This window comes from Bufo bufo, chromosome 6, assembly GCF_905171765.1.
Source record: "Bufo bufo chromosome 6, aBufBuf1.1, whole genome shotgun sequence".
NCBI lineage: Eukaryota > Metazoa > Chordata > Amphibia > Anura > Bufonidae > Bufo > Bufo bufo.
The window spans coordinates 328,435,236-328,457,527 of NC_053394.1; the positions used below are offsets into that span (position 1 = coordinate 328,435,236).

Here is a 22,292-nt window from a genome sequence, read left to right on the forward strand (position 1 = left end):
ATGAAGGATGGCCTTATGCCTATCCCATGCATGCTTAAACCCCTTCACTGTATTTGCAGCTACCACTTCTGCAGGCAAACTATTCCATGCATCCACTACTCTCTCAGTAAAGTAATACTTCCTTATATTACTTTTAAACCTTTGCCCCTCTAATTTAAAACTGTGTCCTCTTGTGGTAGTTTTTCTTCTTTTAAATATGCTCTCCTCCTTTACCGAGTTGATTCCCTTTATGTATTTAAAAGTTTCTATCATATCCCCTCTGCCTCTTCTTTCTTCCAAGCTATACATATTAAGGTCCTTTAACCTTTCCTGGTAAGTTTTATCCTGCAATCCACGTACTAGTTTAGTAGCTCTTCTCTGAACTCTCTCTAGAGTATCTATATCCTTCTGGAGATATGGCCTCCAGTACTGTGCACAATACTCCAAGTGAGATTTCACCAGTGTTCTGTACAGCGGCATAAGCACTTCACTCTTTCTACTGCTTATACCTCTCCCTATACATCCAAGCATTCTGCTGGCATTTCGTGCTGCTCTATTACATTGTCTTCCCACCTTTAAGTCTTCTGAAATAATTACTCCTAAATCCCTTTCCTCAGATACTGAGGTCAGGACTGTGTCAAATATTCTATATTCTGCCCTTGGGTTTTTACGCCCCAGGTGCATTATCTTGCACTTATCCACATTAAATTTCAGTTTCCAGAGTTCTGAGCATTCTTCTAGTTTTCCTAAATCCTTTTCCATTTGGCGTTTCCCTCTGCATCTCTTCACACTTCTGCTCTGCTGGGGTCTCTCTCCTCCTTAGGCATCACGTCCTGTGTAGCAGGGTCATGTCTGAAGCTTGTAAGGTAAGGTGCTGCTCTGCTGGAGAGAAGAGGGGGGGTTGTCTGAAGCTCCACAGCACTGAAACTTGTAAGGGGGACAGAGGCAGCTGGACTCTGCATGCTGCTAAAAAAAGGCTTTCATATGACTTAGCTCCCTGTGCTCCAGTAATGAGTGAACTGGGCCCCCCCAGGAGCAGTGGGCCCCAGCACTTGCCCGGGTATGCTGGGTGCTGACGTCGACCCTGTGCACACCGGTCCCCAGCCCTGTTGAGTCTTGTATAGGGTGGCCACTAACTTCACCCCAAAAAGGATGACTGTCTAAGTCACGCCTCTAACACCGCTAAGCCACGCTCCAAACTATGCTAAGCCACTCCCCTCTCCTGGTGACCAGCAAAATAAAAAACAAAAAGACTGAAAGACCTTCCAGGTGAGCTGCGCATGGCTCTGACTCTGAGTGCTTCTCTCCCCCTCAGTGAGTGACATGTCCGCTGGATCTATTCACTGACTGGGCGTGAGAGAACCCTCAGTCAGTCAGTTTGTGACTGCAGTGTAATGCTGCTGCCTGAGCAAAGAGCCATAGAAAAATAGGGCACCTTAGTGTCCGCCCAGGCCTTGTGCCGAACAGAGGACAGGAAACCAGACTGCCCAGCCACCCTAGTCTTGTAGCGTTGGCCAGTGTGCTCAGTGCATGCCCCACTCCATTCTGTCTCTGGCTGCATGTACGTGGTACAGTTTTGGTTTCCCCGGCCTTGAATTGGTGAAAGTGCTATACTTATCACAGTGTGAACATACTTCAGAAAGTGCACTGCATGAAAGCTATTAAAGAGCGTGTCCTCTATGAATCACCTTCCTGGCTGGCTGATTGCATCATGTACCAAGCTTGGTTTTACAAGTCTGTGTGAGGGAAATGTCCCTGATGAAAGGATTAATGGTACTCCCATGAGTCACTGTATTTGCACATAACTGTAGAATCTGATCACGCTACATAAATAACTGACACGGAGGCTTAAGAGGTGTTTACAGGAGAACTCAACCTCATAGTAAGTATATAAAGAAAACCTACTCTGGCACTACAGAGCATGGGGTGCTGCCGGACCTTCCCAAGGAACAAGCAGGATGTTTAGTTAAAGGCTATGGACACCGTTGCATTATTTTTTTATTGAATTGCAAGTATTTTGTGCTAAAAAAATTATCAAATTAGGTTAAAGGGGCTGTCAGAGTTATTTAAAAATGTGCCCAAACCCTGTCAATAATCACACCAGGTCACAGCTCCCATCCTCTTGTATATCGAGTCATATGGCACATAACCGCTGCAGCCAATCACTGACCTGCGCAGTAGACGGCGCAGAGTCGCTGAGGACAGTGATTGGTTGCAGCTGACATGCTCCATAAACCCCTACATCACTGCTGCAGCCTCCAGAGGGATCGGAGCTGGGGTGGGAGAACCCATGAGTATGGGATGATTTCTTTATTTTATATATTTTATTTACTAGCATGAGGTAAATTTTGAATTAACCTGGACATATACACTGCTCAAAAAAATAAAGGGAACACTTAAACAACACAATGTAACTCCAAGTCAATCACACTTCTGTGAAATCAAACTGTCCACTTAGGAAACAACACTGAGTGACAATCAATTTCACATGCTGTTGTGCAAATGGGATAGACAACTGGTGGAAATTATAGGCAATTAGCAAGACACACCCAATAAAGGAGTGGTGCTGCAGGTGGTGACCTGACCACTTCTCAGTTCCTATGCTTCCTGGCTGATGTTTTGGTCACTTTTGAATGCGGGCGGTGCTTTCACTCTAGTGGTAGCATGAGACGGAGTCTACAACCCACACAAGTGGATCAGGTAGTGCAGCTTATCCAGGATGGCACATCAATGCGAGCTGTGGCAAGAAGGTTTGCTGTGTCTGTCAGCGTAGTGTCCAGAGCATGGAGGCGCTACCAGGAGACAGGCCAGTACATCAGGAGACGTGGAGGAGGCCGTAGGAGGGCAACAACCCAGAAGCAGGACCGCTACCTCCGCCTTTGTGCAAGGAGGAACAGGAGGAGCACTGCCAGAGCCCTGCAAAATGATCTCCAGCAGGCCACAAATGTGCATGTGTCTGCTCAAACGGTCAGAAACAGACTCCATGAGGGTGATATGAGGGCCCGACGTCCACAGGTGGGGGTTGTGCTTACAGCCCAACACCGTGCAGGACGTTTGGCATTTGCCAGAAAACACCAAGATTGGCAAATTTGCCACTGGCGCCCTGTGCTCTTCACAGATGAAAGCAGGTTCACACTGAGCACATGTGACAGACGTGACAGAGTCTGGAGACGCCGTGGAGAACGTTCTGTTGCCTGCAACATCCTCCAGCATGACCGATTTGGCATTAGGTCAGTAATGGTGTGGGGTGGCATTTCTTTGGAGGGCCGCACAGCCCTCCATGTGCTCGCCAGAGGTAGCCTGACTGCCATTAGGTACCGAGATGAGATCCTCAGACCCCTTGTGAGACCATATGCTGGTGCGGTTGGCCCCAATGGGGCTCCACATTGGAGGGTCATTGAAGATGAAGTCTTGCCTCAACATCTCCATAGGATTCAAGTCAGTACCTTTACTACACCACATCAAAACCTTAAAGGGGTTGTCCAGTTTCAAAACAACTCAGGTGATTGACCTGTAATAAAGAATATATGCAGGCTTGGACTGGCACACAGGGGAACGGGTGACTTCCCCGGTGGATCTCCTGCAAAAATGGCACATGGCACAATACACTGACTTCATTGCATATAGATAGGCAGGGTACAGCATTTCAACCAGGTTATGTTCATATAAAAAAATTGGTTGATTATTTAACCACTTGCCTACCGTCACGGCGGTAGGCTCTTATCTGTAACCCAACGTATAAAAGCGATGTCATTAGACAGCTGCAGTCACAGGGAGAAGTGCCGTGGACAGCGGTAGCGGTCACACAGTAATAGACGCTTAAAATCTAAAAGTCGACAGTGAGCCCTTTTTGTTAGGTAACAGCGCCACCTGCTGGCTTTAAAATGAAATGTGAGCCTGCAGGCTGGGAATTAAGCTCTTCCTGCCTTGACTGTGGCAGAAAGGGGTTAATTCACTTAAAAAATTTCCCAAATTTCCCCAAGATGAATAACATAAAAAAAGTCACTTTGAAGGGGCTTGGCGTTGTACAAGATTTTTCTGGCAGTATGGTGCTATAGAACCAGCAATACAAAAATAGGCCGCCAAAATGCGCTCCAGTCTTAGGCCTCATGCACACGGCTGTTGTGAACTGCAATTTGCTGTCCACAATGCACGGGTAACGTCCGTGTGGCGGCTGGGACAGATCGAGACCCATTTAACTTGAATGGGTCCGTGATCCGTCCGCACCGCAAACAAATAGAACATTTTCTATTTTTTTGTGGTGCGGAGGCACAGACAGAGACGCCACGGAAGCACTCTGTAGTGTTTCCGTGGGGTTCAGTGCCTCCGTTCCGTACCGCAGCTTCGGATTGTGGGCCACAATAAGGCCACGGCTGGGCAACGGCCATGTGTATGAGGCCTTATGAAGTCTTGCAGCGGGCCCAGCAATTAGATAAATTACATAATTAGCGTCCATTTTCAGGGTACAAGCGTACGGGAATGGTTTTAGAAATGTTTTGTCTTGAAACCTTTTGTAATAGCGGGGGGAAAAAATTGATAAGAAAGTAAAAAATATTTATTTTTTCATAATTTTCTGTTTTTCCTTAAATATATATTTTTTTAATATCATATCCATCATCGAATGGCACAAAAGAAAGGTCTAAGGTGTCCTTAGAAAAATAATATCAAATAGATGTAGGCTGGCTCAGAAATTAATCAGTTAAAGCACAGAGCACAGCAATGTCACTGCTCTCTCTCTCAGAACTGCAAAATACTGCAGAAAATGGCTGCTGGGGAGGTTCTTGTATAGTAAGGGGAAGGCAAGTTTCCTATTGGTTGCTAGGGATGTTGTTAAGCTCTGACAAAGACATTGCAGCCTTCTCATTGGCCCACAAGCAAGAAGGGAGCTCACCGATGAAAAAAAAAATCTAGAATATTCAAGAATACGAATATATAGCACTATATTATAAATCTTCGCGAATTCTCGAAGTGGCTATATTCGCAATTTGAATATTCGCGCCCAACACTAGTTATTTTGTGTTAGGTTTGGTTATAAATCAACTTAGATTGTTCAGGAGAGGAGAGAGAAGGGCTGGAGATCTAGTCGTCAGACAGGGAGAATGACAGATTTATCATTGAATGACCTTCTGCAGCTTGCATGTAGCATTTGTGCATGGCTGCTGGAGAAGTCAAATGACTGTCACCAGTGATCACCCAGCCAACTGTTTGCATAGACACACAGCTGTAGTTCATCTGATTAAAGCGGGTTTCCTTTGTTAATCCTCAGTTGGTGCAATAAGGGCGCCCTCATTGCTCTTGTTGCACCCGCGCTCCACTGCTTTCTGTGGCCGTGGCAAAGCAGAGAGGGAGGTCCTGACTAGTGTTGGGCGCAAATATTCGAATCGTGAATTTTAATCGCGAATATCGCAACTTTGAGAATTTGCAAAGATTTAGAATATAGTGCTATATATTCGTATTCTCCTCCCTTCTTGCTTGTGGGCCAATGAGAAGGCTGCAATGTCTTTGTCTGAGCTTAGCAACGTCCCTAGCAACCAACAGGAAAGTTGCCTACCCCTTACTATATAAGAAACTCCCCAGCGGCCATTTTCTGCAGTTTTTTGCAGTTCTGAGAGAGAAAGAGCAGTGTCATTGCTTTGTTCTGTGCTTTCCACACTACATTAGATAGATAGTTAGATAGCTTATATATATATATATATATATATATATATATATATAATACAGATAGTTAGTGAGAAATAGTCAGTGTAGGTTAGATAGTGATATAGTATAGCTGATAGGTTCCAGTGCAGGGTGTTAGGTAGTGTGATAGGAATTACTGTTTCTCTGCTGTCCATATATGCTACAGACATAGTGCTGTGATGTCACAATACTTAGTGCACCAGTCAGTAATATGTAGTCAGACCTGCTAAAATGTGAAGTTGCACGCATTGCGCAAAAATAGGCGCATCATTAATTGCCGATTTGCGTAATCGCAAATATATTGGAGCACTCTATCTGCATATAAAGCTATTGTAATGTTCTGCCGTGTCAACCATTTTCTCCAGTCTTAGGAAACTTCTAGCAGCTTGGAAAATGTAGCAACAGTGACCCACGCCTGTATTGCGCGCGCATTACGCGAATATTAAATTGACTATTTTTGCAATCAAGAAAATAATCTTGATAAAATATATGACAAATATTCGTGAAATATTGCAAATTCGAATATTGCCCCTGCCGCTCATCACTAGGTCTGACAACAGAAAGGAGCAGAGTCTGGGTGCAATGAGAGGAACAGTGATGCCCTGGTTACACCAGAGGCCTAAATCCCATATTAAGGCCTCATGCACACGACCGTTGTGTGCATCCGTGGCCGTTGTGCCTTTCTCCATTTTTTTTCGCGGACCCATTGACTTTCAATGGGTCCGTGGAAAAATCGGAAAATGCACCGTTTTGCAGCCGCATCCGTGATCCGTGTTTCCTGTCCGTCAAAAAAATAGGACCTGTCCTATTTTTTTGACGGACAACGGTTCACGGACCCATTCAAGTCAATGGGTCCGTGAAAGAACACGGATGCACACAAGATTGGCATCCGCGTCCGTGATCCGTGGCCGTAGGTTACTTTCATATAGACGGATCCGAAGATCCGTCTGCATAAAAGCTTTTTCAGAGATGAGTTTTCACTTTGTGAAAACTCATATCCGACAGTATATTCTAACACAGAGGCGTTCCCATAGTGATGGGGATGCTTCTAGTTAGAATATACTACGAACTGTGTACATGACTGCCCCCTGCTGCCTGGCAGCACCCGATCTCTTACAGGGGGCTGTGATCCGCACAATTAACCCCTCAGGTGCTGCACCTGAGGGGTTAATTGTGCATATCATAGCCCCCTATAAGAGATCAGGGGCTTCCAGGAAGCAGGGGGCAGACCCCCCTACCTCCCCAGTTTGAATATCATTGGTGGCCAGTGTGCGGCCTCCCCCGGACCCCCTCCCTCCCTCCCCTCCCTCCCTCTATTGTAATATCATTGGTGGCCAGTGTGCCCCCCCTCCCTCCCTCTATTGTATTATCATTGGTGGCCAGTGTGCGGCCCCCCCTCCCTCCCTCTATTGTATTATCATTGGTGGTCAGTGTGCGCCCCCCCCGGCTCCCCCTCTATTGTATTAATATCATTGGTGGCCAGTCTGCGGCCTCCCCTCTCCCCCCCCCTGCCCGATCATTGGTGGCAGCGGAGAGTTCCGATCGGAGTCCCAGTTTAATCGCTGGGGCTCCGATCGGTAACCATGGCAACCAGGACGCTACTGCAGGCCTGGTTGCCATGGTTACTTAGCAATATTACAATATTAGAAGCATCATACTTACCTGCTGCGCTGTCTGTGACCGGCCGGTAGCTCCTCCTACTGGTAAGTGACAGATCATTAAGCAATGCGCCGCACAGAGCTGTCACTTACCAGTAGGAGGAGCTACCGGCCGGTCACAGACAGCGCAGCAGGTAAGTATGATGCTTCTAATATTGTAATATTGCTAAGTAACCATGGCAACCAGGCCTGCAGTAGCGTCCTGGTTGCCATGGTTACCGATCGCAGCCCCAGCGATTAAACTGGGACTCCGATCGGAAATCTCCGCTGCCACCAATGATCGGGCAGGGGGGGGGAGAGGGGAGGCCGCACACTGGCCACCAATGATATTACAATAGAGGGGGGGCGACGGAGGCCGCACACTGGCCACCAATGATATTACAATAGGGGGGTGTCCGCACGCTGGCCACCAATGATATTATAATAAAGAGAGGGAGGGGGGGGCCGACGGAGGCCGCACACTGGCCACCAATGATATTACAATAAAGGGAGGGAGGGGGGCCGACGGAGGCCGCACACTGGCCACCAATGATATTACAATAGAGGGGGGGCCGGGGGGGCCGCACACTGGCCACCAATGATATTCAAACTGGGGAGGGAGGGGGGTCTGCCCCCTGCTGCCTGGAAGCCCCTGATCTCTTACAGGGGGCTATGATACGCACAATTAACCCCTTCAGGTGCGGCACCTGAAGGGTTAATTGTGCTGATCACAGCCCCCTGTAAAAGATCGGGTGCTGCCAGGCAGCAGGGGGCAGTCATGTACACAGTTCATAGTATATTCTAACTAGAAGCGTCCCCATCACTATGAGAACGCCTCTGTGTTAGAATATACTGTCGGATCTGAGTTTCACGATGTAACTCAAATCTGATGGTATATTCTAACATAGAGGCGTTCCCATGGTGATGGGGACGCTTCAAGTTAAAATATACCATCGGATTGGAGAAAACTCCGATCCTATGGTATATTAACTCCTGACTTTACATTGAAAGTCAATGGGGGACGGATCCGTTTGAAATTGCGCAATATTGTGTCAACGTCAAACGGATCCGTCCCCATTGACTTGCATTGTAATTCAGGACGGATCCGTTTGGCTCTGCACGGCCAGGCGGACACCAAAACGACTTTTTTTTCATGTCCCTGGATCCTCCAAAAATCAAGGAAGACCCACGGACGAAAAAACGGTCACGGATCACGGACCAACGGAACCCCGTTTTGCGGACCGTTAAAAAATACGGTCGTGTGCATGAGGCCTAAGAAAAAGTATTCTAACTCAGGAACGGAGCCTCGTGTCAATAGAAGAAAATCTGTGTTTTAATCAGGTGAACCACAGATATCCCTATGCTAGGGAGGCTGCTGGTGAGAGACTCCTTTTATTTCTGGAGTCTAATAATATTACAAGTTATAGACACTAGATTTCTGGAGTGGTCGTTGATCCAGGAAGTTAGTCTGATTGCCTGATTGGAGTCGGGAAGGAATTTTTTATTCCCCTAAAGTGGGGAAAATTGGCTTCTACCTCACAGTTTTTTGTTTTTTTTTGCCTTCCTCTAGATCAACTTGCAGCGTAACATGCTGAACTGGATGGACAGATGTCTTTTTTCAGCTTTATAAACTATGTTAGTATTAAACTTAATTAGAAACATATTTTTATTTGTTATTTTTAAAAGGGTTGACCATATTAGCATCTACAAATGTTACTCATTCAGACTAGACTCGTCCATCTGTGGCCTCCATTGAGCAACACTAAGCGTATGCTGCTTACCCTTGCCATGCAAAGTGTTCTTCAATGGAGACTACTAATGGACTGGTCTAGTCACATGACCCTCCATCGGCAGCCATGACAGGACCACAATGCTTACATCGGAGCTGGCAACACAGTCCTGATAACAATATAGTTCTGTATCCAGCACATTTGTAAATGTTAATATAAAGTGACCAACCCCTTTAAAAATGGATTCAAAAGTGTCCATAGCCTTTAAAGGAAAAAGATCAGGGCTGGAGGAGTTCAGCTGTCCACATCACTTCTTGTCCATGGTGTCATCCTGTCCGTGTTACTTTCTTTTGCAATTCTGACCTTCTGAGAAAACCACAGAATCTCTCCCAGAAAAGATCGGTGTGAGGCCTCTTTCACACTACCATTTTTTTTTCCGTTTTGCGGGCTGTATTTTGCGTTCCGTATACGGAACCATTCATTTCAATGGTTCCGCAAAAAAAAACTTAATGTACTCCGTATGCATTCCGTTTCCGTATATCCGTTTTTCCATTCCGTTGAAAGATAGAACATGTCCTATTATTGCCCGCAAATCACGTTCCATGGCTCCATTCAAGTCAATGGGTCCACAAAAAAAACGGAACACATACGGAAATGCATCCGTATGTCTTCCGTATACGTTCCGTTTTTTAGCGGAACCATCTTCTGAAAATGTTATGCCCAGCCCAATGTTTTATATGTAATTACTGTATACTGTATATTCCATATGGAAAAACGGAATGGAAAAACGGAACGGAAACACAACGGAAACAAAAAAACAGAACAACGTATCCGTGAAAAACGGACCGCAAAACACTGAAATAGCCATACGGTAGTGTGAAAGAGGCCTGACAGTGTGAAATCTGCAAGATTTCAGGATTTTTTTCAATATAGATTACGAATAAAAATATGTTTTACAAATATGTTTATCATAGTAGTAATAAATTAATAAATCTTATACTATATCTGGAATGTTCCCATAAATTATAAAATCTTATATCTGGAATGTTCTCATAAAAAGGTCAAATAACAAAACCAAAATAATGCCAGTAACTAGCAAATCTCTGTCTGTTCCTATTGTGCTCATTGTGCATTTTTCATTTTCATTGTCGTTCTGTATAATGGATTTCATATTCTATCTCTTAACAGAATGAATGGGGCTCGCACCTCTGGCTTTGAGGCAGATGTCGGCTCCAGAACGACCCACCATTTTATGTACCCAGAAAGTGCCATGCACCTTCCACACGGAGTTCACTTAGTCCTGGTCCCTTTCAAACTCCAAGACCTAAGGTGGATTACTAGTGCACTTTCAACTGGAGAGATAAAGTTGTAAGTAACCACAGTACATACAGGGAGTGCAGAATTATTAGGCAAGTTGTCTTTTTGAGGATTAATTTTATTATTGAACAACAACCATGTTCTCAATGAACCCAAAAAACTCATTAATATCAAAGCTGAATATTTTTGGAAGTAGTTTTTAGTTTGTTTTTAGTTTTAGCTATTTTAGGGGGATATCTGTGTGTGCAGGTGACTATTACTGTGCATAATTATTAGGCAACTTAACAAAAAACAAATATATACCCATTTCAATTATTTATTTTTACCAGTGAAACCAATATAACATCTCAACATTCACAAATATACATTTCTGACATTCAAAAACAAAACAAAAACAAATCAGTGACCAATATAGCCACCTTTCTTTGCAAGGACACTCAAAAGCCTGCCATCCATGGATTCTGTCAGTGTTTTCATCTGTTCACCATCAACATTGCGTGCAGCAGCAACCACAGCCTCCCAGACACTGTTCAGAGAGGTGTACTGTTTTCCCTCCTTGTAAATCTCACATTTGATGATGGACCACAGGTTCTCAATGGGGTTCAGATCAGGTGAACAAGGAGGCCATGTCATTAGATTTTCTTCTTTTATACCCTTTCTTGCCAGCCACTCTGTGGAGTACTTGGATGCGTGTGATGGAGCATTGTCCTGCATGAAAATCATGTTTTTCTTGAAGGATGCAGACTTTTTCCTGTACCACTGCTTGAAGAAGGTGTCTTCCAGAAACTGGCAGTAGGACTGGGAGTTGAGCTTGACTCCATCCTCAACCCGAAAAGGCCCCACAAGCTCATCTTTGATGATACCAGCCCAAACCAGTACTCCACCTCCACCTTGCTGGCGTCTGAGTCGGACTGGAGCTCTCTGCCCTTTACCAATCCAGCCACGGGCCCATCCATCTGGCCCATCAAGACTCACTCTCATTTCATCAGTCCATAAAACCTTAGAAAAATCAGTCTTGAGATATTTCTTGGCCCAGTCTTGACGTTTCAGCTTGTGTGTCTTGTTCAGTGGTGGTCGTCTTTCAGCCTTTCTTACCTTGGCCATGTCTCTGAGTATTGCACACCTTGTGCTTTTGGGCACTCCAGTGATGTTGCAGCTCTGAAATATGGCCAAACTGGTGGCAAGTGGCATCTTGGCAGCTGCACGCTTGACTTTTCTCAGTTCATGGGCAGTTATTTTGCGCCTTGGTTTTTCCACACGCTTCTTGCGACCCTGTTGACTATTTTGAATGAAACGCTTGATTGTTCGATGATCACGCTTCAGAAGCTTTGCAATTTTAAGAGTGCTGCATCCCTCTGCAAGATATCTCACTATTTTTGACTTTTCTGAGCCTGTCAAGTCCTTCTTTTGACCCATTTTGCCAAAGGAAAGGAAGTTGCCTAATAATTATGCACACCTGATATAGGGTGTTGATGTCATTAGACCACACCCCTTCTCATTACAGAGATGCACATCACCTAATATGCTTAATTGGTAGTAGGCTTTCGAGCCTATACAGCTTAGAGTAAGACAACATGCATAAAGAGGATGATGTGGTCAAAATACTCATTTGCCTATCAATTCTGTACAGGGTGTATAAACATATAGTTTACCATAACTATGACTAAAATCGACAAGAAAATACCACAAAAAAAAAGGCTGAGAAATTAAATGACCGAAAAATGAAAATTATACTATTTTTAAACCTAAACTGGACTCGTTGTCATCTAACACCTAGGTAGTTATGTGACAGCTGTAAAAGTTACTAACCAGGTTTGCAGGAGGCAGGGAAGCTCACCAAAGGTAAAAAATGTATCAATGGTATGTAAATTTGTAATGTCTATCTGTCATACATTGTGACAATAATAATCCTATATAATAAAAGCGTAGTGTATGTGCGCTGTGTCTGTGTCACCAGTTTTGCACTGGGCATGCGCAAGCGGGGCAACCAATCCAAACACAGCATCGTGCCGACCAATCAGGACACAACGCTGACACACTGCTTCAAATAACTGTTTAACCCCTTCCATGCCGCGGTCCTTAGGTCCTGCTCTGCCCTGGCAGCGGCTCAATGCTTGAAGGGTTAATGATCCAACCCATCTGGTGAAGACCATAAAAAAAATATATAATAATTTTTTTTTAATCAGCTTACATCACAAAAAGTGTAATACCAAGCAATCAAAAAGTCATATGTGCCCCATAATGGTACCAATCAAACTGTCCTCTCATCACGCAAAAAATGAGCCCCTACATAAGAAAATCGCCCAAAAAATAAAAAAATATGGCTTTCAGAAAATGGAAACACAAAAGCATGATTTATTTTTCAAAAATGCTTTTATTGTGTAAGATAAAAAAAAAATGCACATTTTAGGCATCGCAGTGTCCGTAACAACCTGCTCAATAAAAATAGTATGTGATCCAACCCGTCTGGTGAACGTCGTAAAAAAAAAAAAAAAAAAAGTGCCAAAAAAGCCTTTTTCTTTTTATCACCTGACATCACAAAAAGTGTAATACCAAGCGATCAAAAATTCATGTGCCCCAAAATTGTATTAATCAAACCATCATCTCTTCCAGCAATAAATATGACCCTACCTAAGACAATCGCCCAAAAAAAATAAAAAATATGGCTTTCAGAAAATGGAAACACAAGAACGTTTTTTTTTTTCAATAAAATTTTTATTGTGTAAATCCATAATAAAATAAATTAAATACTTAGGTATCGCAACATCGTTACGACCTGCTCTATAAAAATATCACATTATCTACTCTGTCAGGTGAACATTGTAAAAAAACAAAACAAAACAAAAACTGTGCCAGAACAGCCATTTTTTGGTTACCTTGCCTCATTAAAAAGAGTAATATATATATATACATATATATATATATATATATATATATATATATACACCCACATACACACACACACACACACACACACACACACACACACACACACACACATAATGCACAACTACCTCTAGCAAAAGATTTAAATACTGCAGCAATAACCCTAATAATAACCCCCCCCGCACCGCTTACACCAGTGCGCCGACCAATCAGGACACGACGCTCCACATGTCACCTGCACGCTGGCAAGCAGGTCGGAGCGCCGCCATTTCTGTTCGTCAGTCACAGTACTATCAGACATATAGCAAGGAACCCCTGTCAGCAGTCTGATCTACCAGCCGCCATTTCTGTTTGTCAGTCCCAGTAGCCATTTCTGTTTGTCTGTCACAGCACTATCAGCCATATAGAGAGGAGCCCCTGTCAGCAGTCTGACCTACCAGTCGCTACCAGCAGTCTCAGCACCAGCAATCAGTGCTAGTCGTACAGCCACAGCCACCAGTCACAGTGCCAGCAGTGTCAGCCACCAGTCAGTGCCAACCATCTGAACCATCAGTCATTGCCACTAGCCACAGCCACCAGTCTCAGCCACAGCCACCAGTCAGTGCCAGCAGTCTCAGCCACAGCCACCAGTCAGTGCCAGCAGTCTCAGCCACCAGCCGCAGTCAGCAGTCTCAGCCACAGCCAGCACTCAGTGCCAGCAGTCTCAGCCACAAGCCACAGCCAGCAATGTCGTCCACAGCCACCAGTCTCGGCCACCAGTCTCAGCCAGCAGTCTCAGCACCAGCAATCAGTGCCAGTCGTACAGCCACCAGTCACAGTCAGTGTCAGCAGTCTCAGCCACAGCCAGCACTCAGTGCCAGCAGTCTCAGCCACAAGCCACAGCCATCAATCTCAGTCACAGCCACCAGTCTCAGCCACCAGCCACAGTCAGCAGTCTCAGCCACAGCCAGCACTCAGTGCCAGCAGTCTCAGCCACAAGCCACAGCCAGCAATGTCAGCCACAGCCACCAGTCTTGGCCACCAGTCTCAGCCAGCTGTCTCAGCACCAGCAATCAGTGCCAGTCATACAGCCACAGCCACCAGTCACAGTGCCAGCAGTGTCAGCCATCAGTCAGTGCCAACAGCCACAGCCACCAGTCAGTGTCAGCAGTCTGAGCCACAGCCAGCACTCAGTGCCTGCAGTCTCAGCCACAAGCTGCAGCCAGTAGTCTCAGCCACCAGCCACAGTCAGCAGTTTAAGCCACAGCCAGAACTCAGTTCCAGCAGTCTCAGCCACAAGCCACAGCCACCAATCTCAGTCTCAGCCACCAGCCACAGTCAGTAGTCTCAGCCACAGCCAGCAGTCAGTGCCAGCAGTCTCAGCCACAGCCAGCACTCAGTGCTAGCAGTCTCAGCCACCAGCCGCAGTCAGCAGTCTCAGCCACAGCCAGCACTCAGTGCCAGCAGTCTCAGCCACAAGCCACAGCCACCAATCTCAGTCACAGCCACCAGTCACAGCCACCAGTCTCAGCCACCAGCCGCAGTCAGCAGTCTCAGCCACAGCCAGCACTCAGTGCCAGCAGTCTCAGCCACAAGCCACAGCCACCAGTCACAGCCACAGCCAGCACTCAGTGCCAGCAGTCTCAGTCACAGCCACCAGTCAGTGCCAGCAGTCTCAGCCACAGCCACCAGTCAGTGCCAGCAGTCTCAGCCACAGCCGCCAGTCTCGGCCACCAGCCACAGCCACCAGCCACAGCCACCAGTCAAGTTCCCTTGCCATTTAATATAGACTCTTCCTACTAATGTTTATGCACTACTGTTCTAGCGCCCATTATTGTAACGGGCTTAATGTCTAGTATGTAATAATTATCAATAATAATAATTTAATATTTAAACAGGCCTATTTAACAGGTAAAACACTGACTTATAGGATAACTACCTTCCATCTGGTAGCCGTACAGGCAGAGCTTACTAAGAGCTCATTCTCATACCCTCTGTACTAGACAGGAAGTCTTGACATATTATTAGGCCTAGTGGTCGGAGCAAGAACTTTACAATTTTAGGCATTTTTTTAAAGTATAGAGAGCGCATAGAAAATTAAGCCAAAAATCATCGAAGAGTCTACAAAATATGTGTTTTGTAGCATAAAACATGATATTTCCTAATGAGACATTCCCTTTAATGTCTCATACTGCTGCTGGACAAAGCATATAACAAAAGTATTAAAGGGGTTGTGAACCCGGACATATCCCCTTCTTCCCCCACTTAGCCCCTCTGTATCGCACAGGGCAAGGGCTTTTTTGTTTACATTTTTACACTGCTAGGCGGAGGCATCCACCTAGCAGTGTTCCCGATGACGTCACCGGCACTGATGGGTGGACTTTAGGGCTGCCCTAGCCATTTTACAGGCTAGGGCAGCGCTAAAGCCTGCACATTAGTGCCAGGGACGTCACCGGGCTCACTGTTAAGTGAAAGCCTCCGTCTAGATTACCCATGGAGAGTCCGCTACCTCACCGGATCTCCAGAAGAAACCCTTGTCCCTCGCAATTCAGCACAGGAATCGGAGAGCATCGGAGAATTTCATGTCAGAGGGGCTGAGTGGGGAAAGAATGAGATCTGAACCCGGACAACCCCTTTAACAAAGGAATATCACAAAGGAAAAAAAGCTACTTCTCATCACTGTCCAAGTAGCCGTAAACCTGCAGATAGTGGTGTGTCAGTGCTTGCATCAATAATGGGCAGCATGAGTTTATTTTCCCACCTAAAATAACCGCTATTTATCTCATATCCTGAATAGACTGTTTTTTATTAAAGTGTCTATGGCCTCTTTCACATGAGTCAGTTTTCCGTCTGGATGCAATGCACGAGCGTATAGCATCTGGACTAAATCCTGAATCCTTAATTTAAATGGGTCTGTGTACAGGAGCATCATTTTTCATGCATTATCTTTGCGTTCAGGAAAAATCACAGTATGTTCTATATTGTGCATTTCTATGCAATATTTTATTTTTTAATTTTTCAATAACAAGAACCAAGGTTCAATAAAACATAAACATCTCTCCTATGGCACATAGGGGTAAGGATTTACATAACAAATATAAACTTGAATATACACTGATAATAGTGCTGAAGCATTATAATTTACAAGTTTGTATCAATCAGGTTGCTTTATGTCCTAGGAGGGAAAACAAAAAGAAAACAGAAAAAACAAAAAAAAAAAAAAAAAGAAAAACAAAGGGTGTAAACCCAACAACATCAGATAAATGCAGAATTAGCCTTCAAATCTGGGAAGAATAGTAGGAACTATTACGCCATACGTCCCATCTATAATGGTAGACATCGAGTCTGTCCTGGATCCTAGCTATAGAGTGTTCAAAGGAGCATGTGTTGTTAATAGCCTGCCAGACTTCCCTGATGTGGGGGGTATCTTCCGATTTCCAATGTCGTGTAATTATCAGTTTCGTGGTCATGACTATGTGTGCCATTATAGACCTTGATTGATGGGGAATGTCTTCAAGACTTAGGAGTAGTAATGCCAATTGGGGGGTAAGATCAATCTTAATCTTTAAAGTTTTCCAGATTAGGAAACTTGCTGCTTTCCATAGGGGTCTAATGAAGATGCACTCCCATAGGACATGAAGGAGTGTCCCCTTTTCTCCGCATTGCCTCCAGCATCTATCAGTGGCTCCAGGAAAAATGAGATGGAGCTTGCTAGGGGTATAATACCATCTTAGATATGTCTTAAGAAAAACCTCTTTATGCTTAGTGCAGTGAAAATATTTGTGTACATTTGCAAATGAAGTGTACCAGTCAGCTAGGTCTATTTTAATGCTCAGGTCTTGTTCCCATTTGGCCATGTAGTGGTTTGGAGCAGAGTTGAGGGATTCTGTAAGTTGGTTGTAGAAGCTAGAGATATTCTTTTTATTCTTAAATAATTTGCCTATAGGGGTCATGTGGGGGAGCATCTGTCTATTTCTGATCTCTCTTTTATTTATGAAATCTCTAATCTTGAGGTACCTGTAGAGGTCATCTCTGTTAAGGCCGAATTTAATTTTAAGTTCTGAAAAGGTTAGAATTTTGTCAGCTACCATAAAATCGTGTAGGGAGGCAACGCCTTTGTCTTTCCATTCTTGAGTGGGTATTATGTCAATTTGGTCGTGAAGGATATCCAGCGTGCAATCAGTTAGGGGTAGATGGATCTTTCCTTTCCTCATATTAAGGAAGGTTTTCCAGACATTATCTGAAAATCTGATTATGTTAATATGCGGTGGTGGGAGGGGAAGGCCTAAAATGGGTGCCAGCAGTCTTGTTTTAAGTGACCCCAGACCACATATCTGTTTTTCTATTTGGACCCAAATTTTGTCTGAGTTGTTGGACCACCAATGGGAGAGTTGGTCCAAGACTGCTGCATGATAGTAGAACTTAAGATGTGGAACCCCCAGTCCTCCTTTCTTTTGATGTCTCATGGTAGTTTTGAAGGCTACCCTAGATTTTTTGCGCTCCCAAATGTATTTCCTCATTTTGTCATTCAGTGACGCGAAAAATGCTTCAGGGATATCAACTGGTATTGACCTGAAGAGATACAGTAGTCTGGGCAGAAGTAGCATTTTATAAGCTGCTACCCTGCCCAGCCATGATACATTATTTTTTGAAAATTCAGCCATGTCCTTACCTATTTCAGAGGCCAACTTAGGGAAATTATTATCGAAAAGTCTAGAAGAAGGGTGCGACACTCGTATGCCCAGGTATGTAATTTGGGATTTTTGCCAATCTAGTTTGAATCGGTGTTTGAGATCCTGCAATAGTGAGGGATTAACGTTCATAGGGAGAGCCTGTGATTTGTCCTGGTTGATTTTTTAAAATGATAATTGACCAAAGGTCTCAGCTATTTCGAAAAAGGTCTCCAGGGATTTGAGTGGATCAGTTAAAGTAAGGATCACGTCGTCTGCAAATAAAGCTAGCTTGTATTCACTATGACCCAACTTTATACCCTGTATCCTAGATGTAGCCCTGATCGCAGCAGCTAGTGGTTCTATGGACATAACAAATAACAGGGGGGAAAATGGGCATCCCTGTCTTGTTCCATTTGTGATGTTAAATGTTTCGGACATGCATCCATTAACATATACATTGGCGGACGGGTTGCTGTACAGTGCTCCAATGCCGGATTGAATAGACCCTTTGACACCGAAAGCTTCCAATGTTTTAAAGGCATATAGCCAGTTGATGCGATCGAATGCCTTTTCGGCATCAATTGTGAGGAAAACTGATGGAGTATTGTATTTTTCACAGCATTGGAGCAAAGTCAGAACCCGTCTAGTATTGTCTGGACCCTGCCTATTTTTGAGAAATCCCACCTGGTCTCTGTGAATCAGTTCAGGCAGTATATTTTGGAATCTGTCTGCTAGGATTTTTGAATAGAGTTTCAAATCTACATTTAGTAGGGATATTGGTCTATAATTCTTGATCTCTAAGGGGTCTTTTTCTGGTTTAGGGATTGTCACAATAGTGGCTTTGAACATATCTTCAGGGAATCTACCTGTGGTAAAGGCCAAATTGAAAATCTTATGTATATGTGGGAGAAGGGTGTCTATGTATTTTTTGTAATACTCAGTCGAAAAAGCCATCTGGACCTGGGGATTTCTGATTGGGTGAGGATTTAATTGCTTTGATAATTTCTTCCTGAGAGATAGGGAGGTTCAATTTTTGGAGAAGTTCTGGTCTAATTTTTGGGAGGTTGATTTTTCCAAGAAATTCAGTTATAATTGTTTCTCCTACTGAGTTTTGGGAGTCTGGGGCCAAATTATATAAATCCTTATAAAATTGAGCAAAAGCATTGGCAATATCTCTGGGAGCTAATTTGACCTGTTTTGTGAGGGGGTGTCTAATCTGACGTATTTTTGATCTTTGGAATTTTGCCTTCAGGCGTCTGGCAAGCATCGCCCCCGCTTTGTTGTCTTGGGAATAGTAGTTTAATTTGGATTGTCTCACCATTTTTTCATATTTAAAAAGCAACAGATTGTAAATTTTAAATCTGAGTTTCTGAAGGTCTTGCGTTAATGGGAATGATGGATTAAGCTTATGTTTAGCTTCTAAATCTTTGACTTTAAGCAAGGATTCATTTAGTTCTCTCTCTTTGTTTTTTGAGGTAAGAATTTAGAGATAAAAATGAACCTCTAATTTTTGCCTTGTGGGCAGACCAAACAGTGAAGGGGTCCATTCCAGGGGTGTTATTAATATCGAAATATTCCTCCAAGTCTGCTTTGATGGATTCTGCCATTTTATCATTTTTTAAGATAAATGAATCTAGTCTCCACACATAATCGCTAGTCTGATGTTTATTTATGACAATCTTCAGAGTAATGGGGGCGTGGTCAGACCACACTATGTTGCCAATGTCAGAGCATGAAACTAAATCTATAAGGGGTCTTTCTATCAGGAAATAATCTATTCTGGAATAGGATTTGTTTTTATGGGAGAAATGGGTATAGTCTTTCTCTGTTGCATGTTTCAACCTCCAAATGTCAAACATCTCATTCCGCTCTAGTAAATTTTTGACCGCTGTATCTCTGTGCCTATCCCCATGAGTCGTATCTAATTGCGTATCCAAGACTGCATTAAAATCTCCTCCCCAAATGAGATGTCCCTTTTTGACGTTGTTAATTTTCTTGCAGATTTTTTTCAGGAATCTAATTTGACCCGAGTTAGGAGCATACACGTTAGCTAGGGTAAATAGCTTATTATCAATAAGTACCACCAATATAATATACCTGCCCTCAGTATCTATGTACTGTTCTTGGACATCCACTGTTACAGAATCTTTGAAGGCTATCAGGACTCCTCTTTGTTTTCTGGAATATGTAGTGTATATAACCTTAGGGAAACGCCTATGGCGCATTATGGGAGTATTATTTTTTGAAAAGTGTGTCTCCTGGGCATACACGACGTCGCAACCCGTGTTCATAGCCTCTCTTCACAGTTGGTGCCGTTTAAAAGGGGAATTAAGTCCCCTCGCATTAATAGAGGTTAAGGCAATAGACATGGCCAAAAATCATACATCGCTATGTATCTCAAAACATTCAGGTCAAAACACCAGCAACACTTACCAGAAATCGCGTCACTGAATTCCATTAGTCGTTGGGATCCAGGACAGAAGGGATATGTATAGGCGTATTTAAAGGCGATAGCTTCTGCAAAAGTGGCATAAAATCGAATCGAAGCTGCTGTGTAAAAAACAGCAGAAAAAAACAGAAAAAAAAAAACAAACAGCCCTTTAAAAAAAAGGGCAGGCCCGAGTGGATGGGCGTATGCCATCCAATGGTGTAAAAAAGTGTAGGGCGGGTTAGTCCGGCTAACATGGGGAGTGTCCCTCTGCAGCGTTAATGCTCCATGTAGCAACCTCAAGGATTAAGTCTTTGTTCTTATCTGTACATTGTTCCTTTGTCCTCCCTTGGTCTAGCAGGGCGTTGGCTTCTTTGTGGTTTGTTGCGGTGGCCATCTTGGAAACGTGTCTCTGGTTCTATTTTCAGTCCCCATTTTTCCAAAGTGACCAATGCAGATTCCGGGGAGGTCAACGCATGTATTTCACCATCTTTAAATATTAGGATTTTGACTGGGAAACCCCACCTGTAACTGATATCATTCGCAGCCAAAGTTTTAGTAACTTGCATAAAGGTTCTTCTAGCCTTGATGGTCGCAGCAGACAAGTCCGTAAATAGTTTGATGCCAGAAAAATGTTCTGGGAGAGAGGGATTCTTCCTCATCTCCCTCATCATTAGTTCTTTGATGTGATAGAAGGTGAATCTGGCCAGCACATCTCTAGGCACATCTTTGTTCAGAAAAGCAGGTTTTGGGAGTCTATGAGCCCTATCTATACATAGCTCATAATCCTTTGCGTGTGGTATGAGGGTTTTGGCTAGATCTTCAATGTACGGCAATAAATCTCGGTTAGTCACTGACTCAGGTATCCCCCGGAACTTTATATTATTCCGTCTACTGCGGTCTTCCAGATCGTTTACCTTGGCCTGTAGTGCTTGCACTGTGTCCTCCGTCGCGTTAAATCTGTCGATTACTTCATTTTGAGAAGCCGCGAAATCTCCCATTTTCACCTCCACGTGTGAGACTCTGTCCCCGATTTCTGCTACAGTCTGTTGCAGGGGGAGGATAGTAGATTTAAAATCCGCATTAATGGAGGCCCTCAGAGCTAAGAGCATTTCTTTCAATAAATTCCCAGATACTTCTTTATCTGTCGCTGTAATGTCAGCAAATGCATCGTGGCTTACATCATGCTCTAATCCAGTGTCTGCAGCGCTTCGGCTCTGCGCTTCTTGCGTCTCATAGTCCTTTTCCTGGGCCACTGTTGTCGGCGATTTTCTGTCTAATCCTTTGTTCTGCCCGGCCTGTTCACCCTGCTCATGTTCACTGAGCTCAGGTGAGGCCGAAGATCGGGCCTGTTGTTCCATCTCTGAACCCCTAGCTTTCTCCAAGATGCTTCTTTTGTCTAAGCTGGGTGGGGTGAGATAAGGGCCGTGTGCTGCAGCCCCTGGGGCCGCCGCTGCATCTGCCGATTTTCCTCTCTTATGCGGCGTACAGGGAGGTAGCTTTGGTATTCTTTTCTCCTTGCTGATCGGGGTAGAATACGATGGTAGTTTGCCTCGAGTAGGGGCTCTCATAGAGCTGGATGCCGTTGATACATCCGACGCTGATCCTGCATCGTCTCGGTCGTCTCCTTCATAGTTTGAAAAGGATCTGTTTCTCCTGGCTGATCGCTCCGAATTATTAAATTTTTTCTTCTTTATGCTCCTTGATCGTTTGGAACGGGAGAAATAATCCATTTTGAGGGAAATTATAGCTTTTTAGTCGCTTTTGAGCAGAACTGCAGAGGAGCTCTCACCTCATGCGACCATCTCCCTCAGCAGTCAAGCCACGCCCCTATATTGTGCATTTCTCACACAGCTTTGGCTCCATAGAAGTGAATGAGACTTGTGTGAAAAACGGAAGACATCCAGGTGCAATGTGTTTTTTACTAATGGTTGCTAGGAGATGTAGATTGTTATTCTTCAGTTTTTCTTCACATGTGTGAAAA

At 44.2% G+C, this 22,292-nt stretch overlaps 1 protein-coding gene across 2 annotated transcripts in view; it reads left to right on the plus strand.

The window, feature by feature from the left end:
- Positions 1-22,292, plus strand: part of LOC121003173 (CMP-N-acetylneuraminate-beta-galactosamide-alpha-2,3-sialyltransferase 2-like) — a 74,785-nt gene that overhangs the window by 46,057 nt on the left and 6,436 nt on the right. For both annotated transcript variants that reach the window (XM_040434804.1, XM_040434805.1), the window contains one exon: positions 10,214-10,393. In XM_040434804.1, the coding sequence (XP_040290738.1) occupies positions 10,214-10,393 (180 nt within the window). The remainder of the gene's footprint in view (positions 1-10,213; positions 10,394-22,292) is intronic.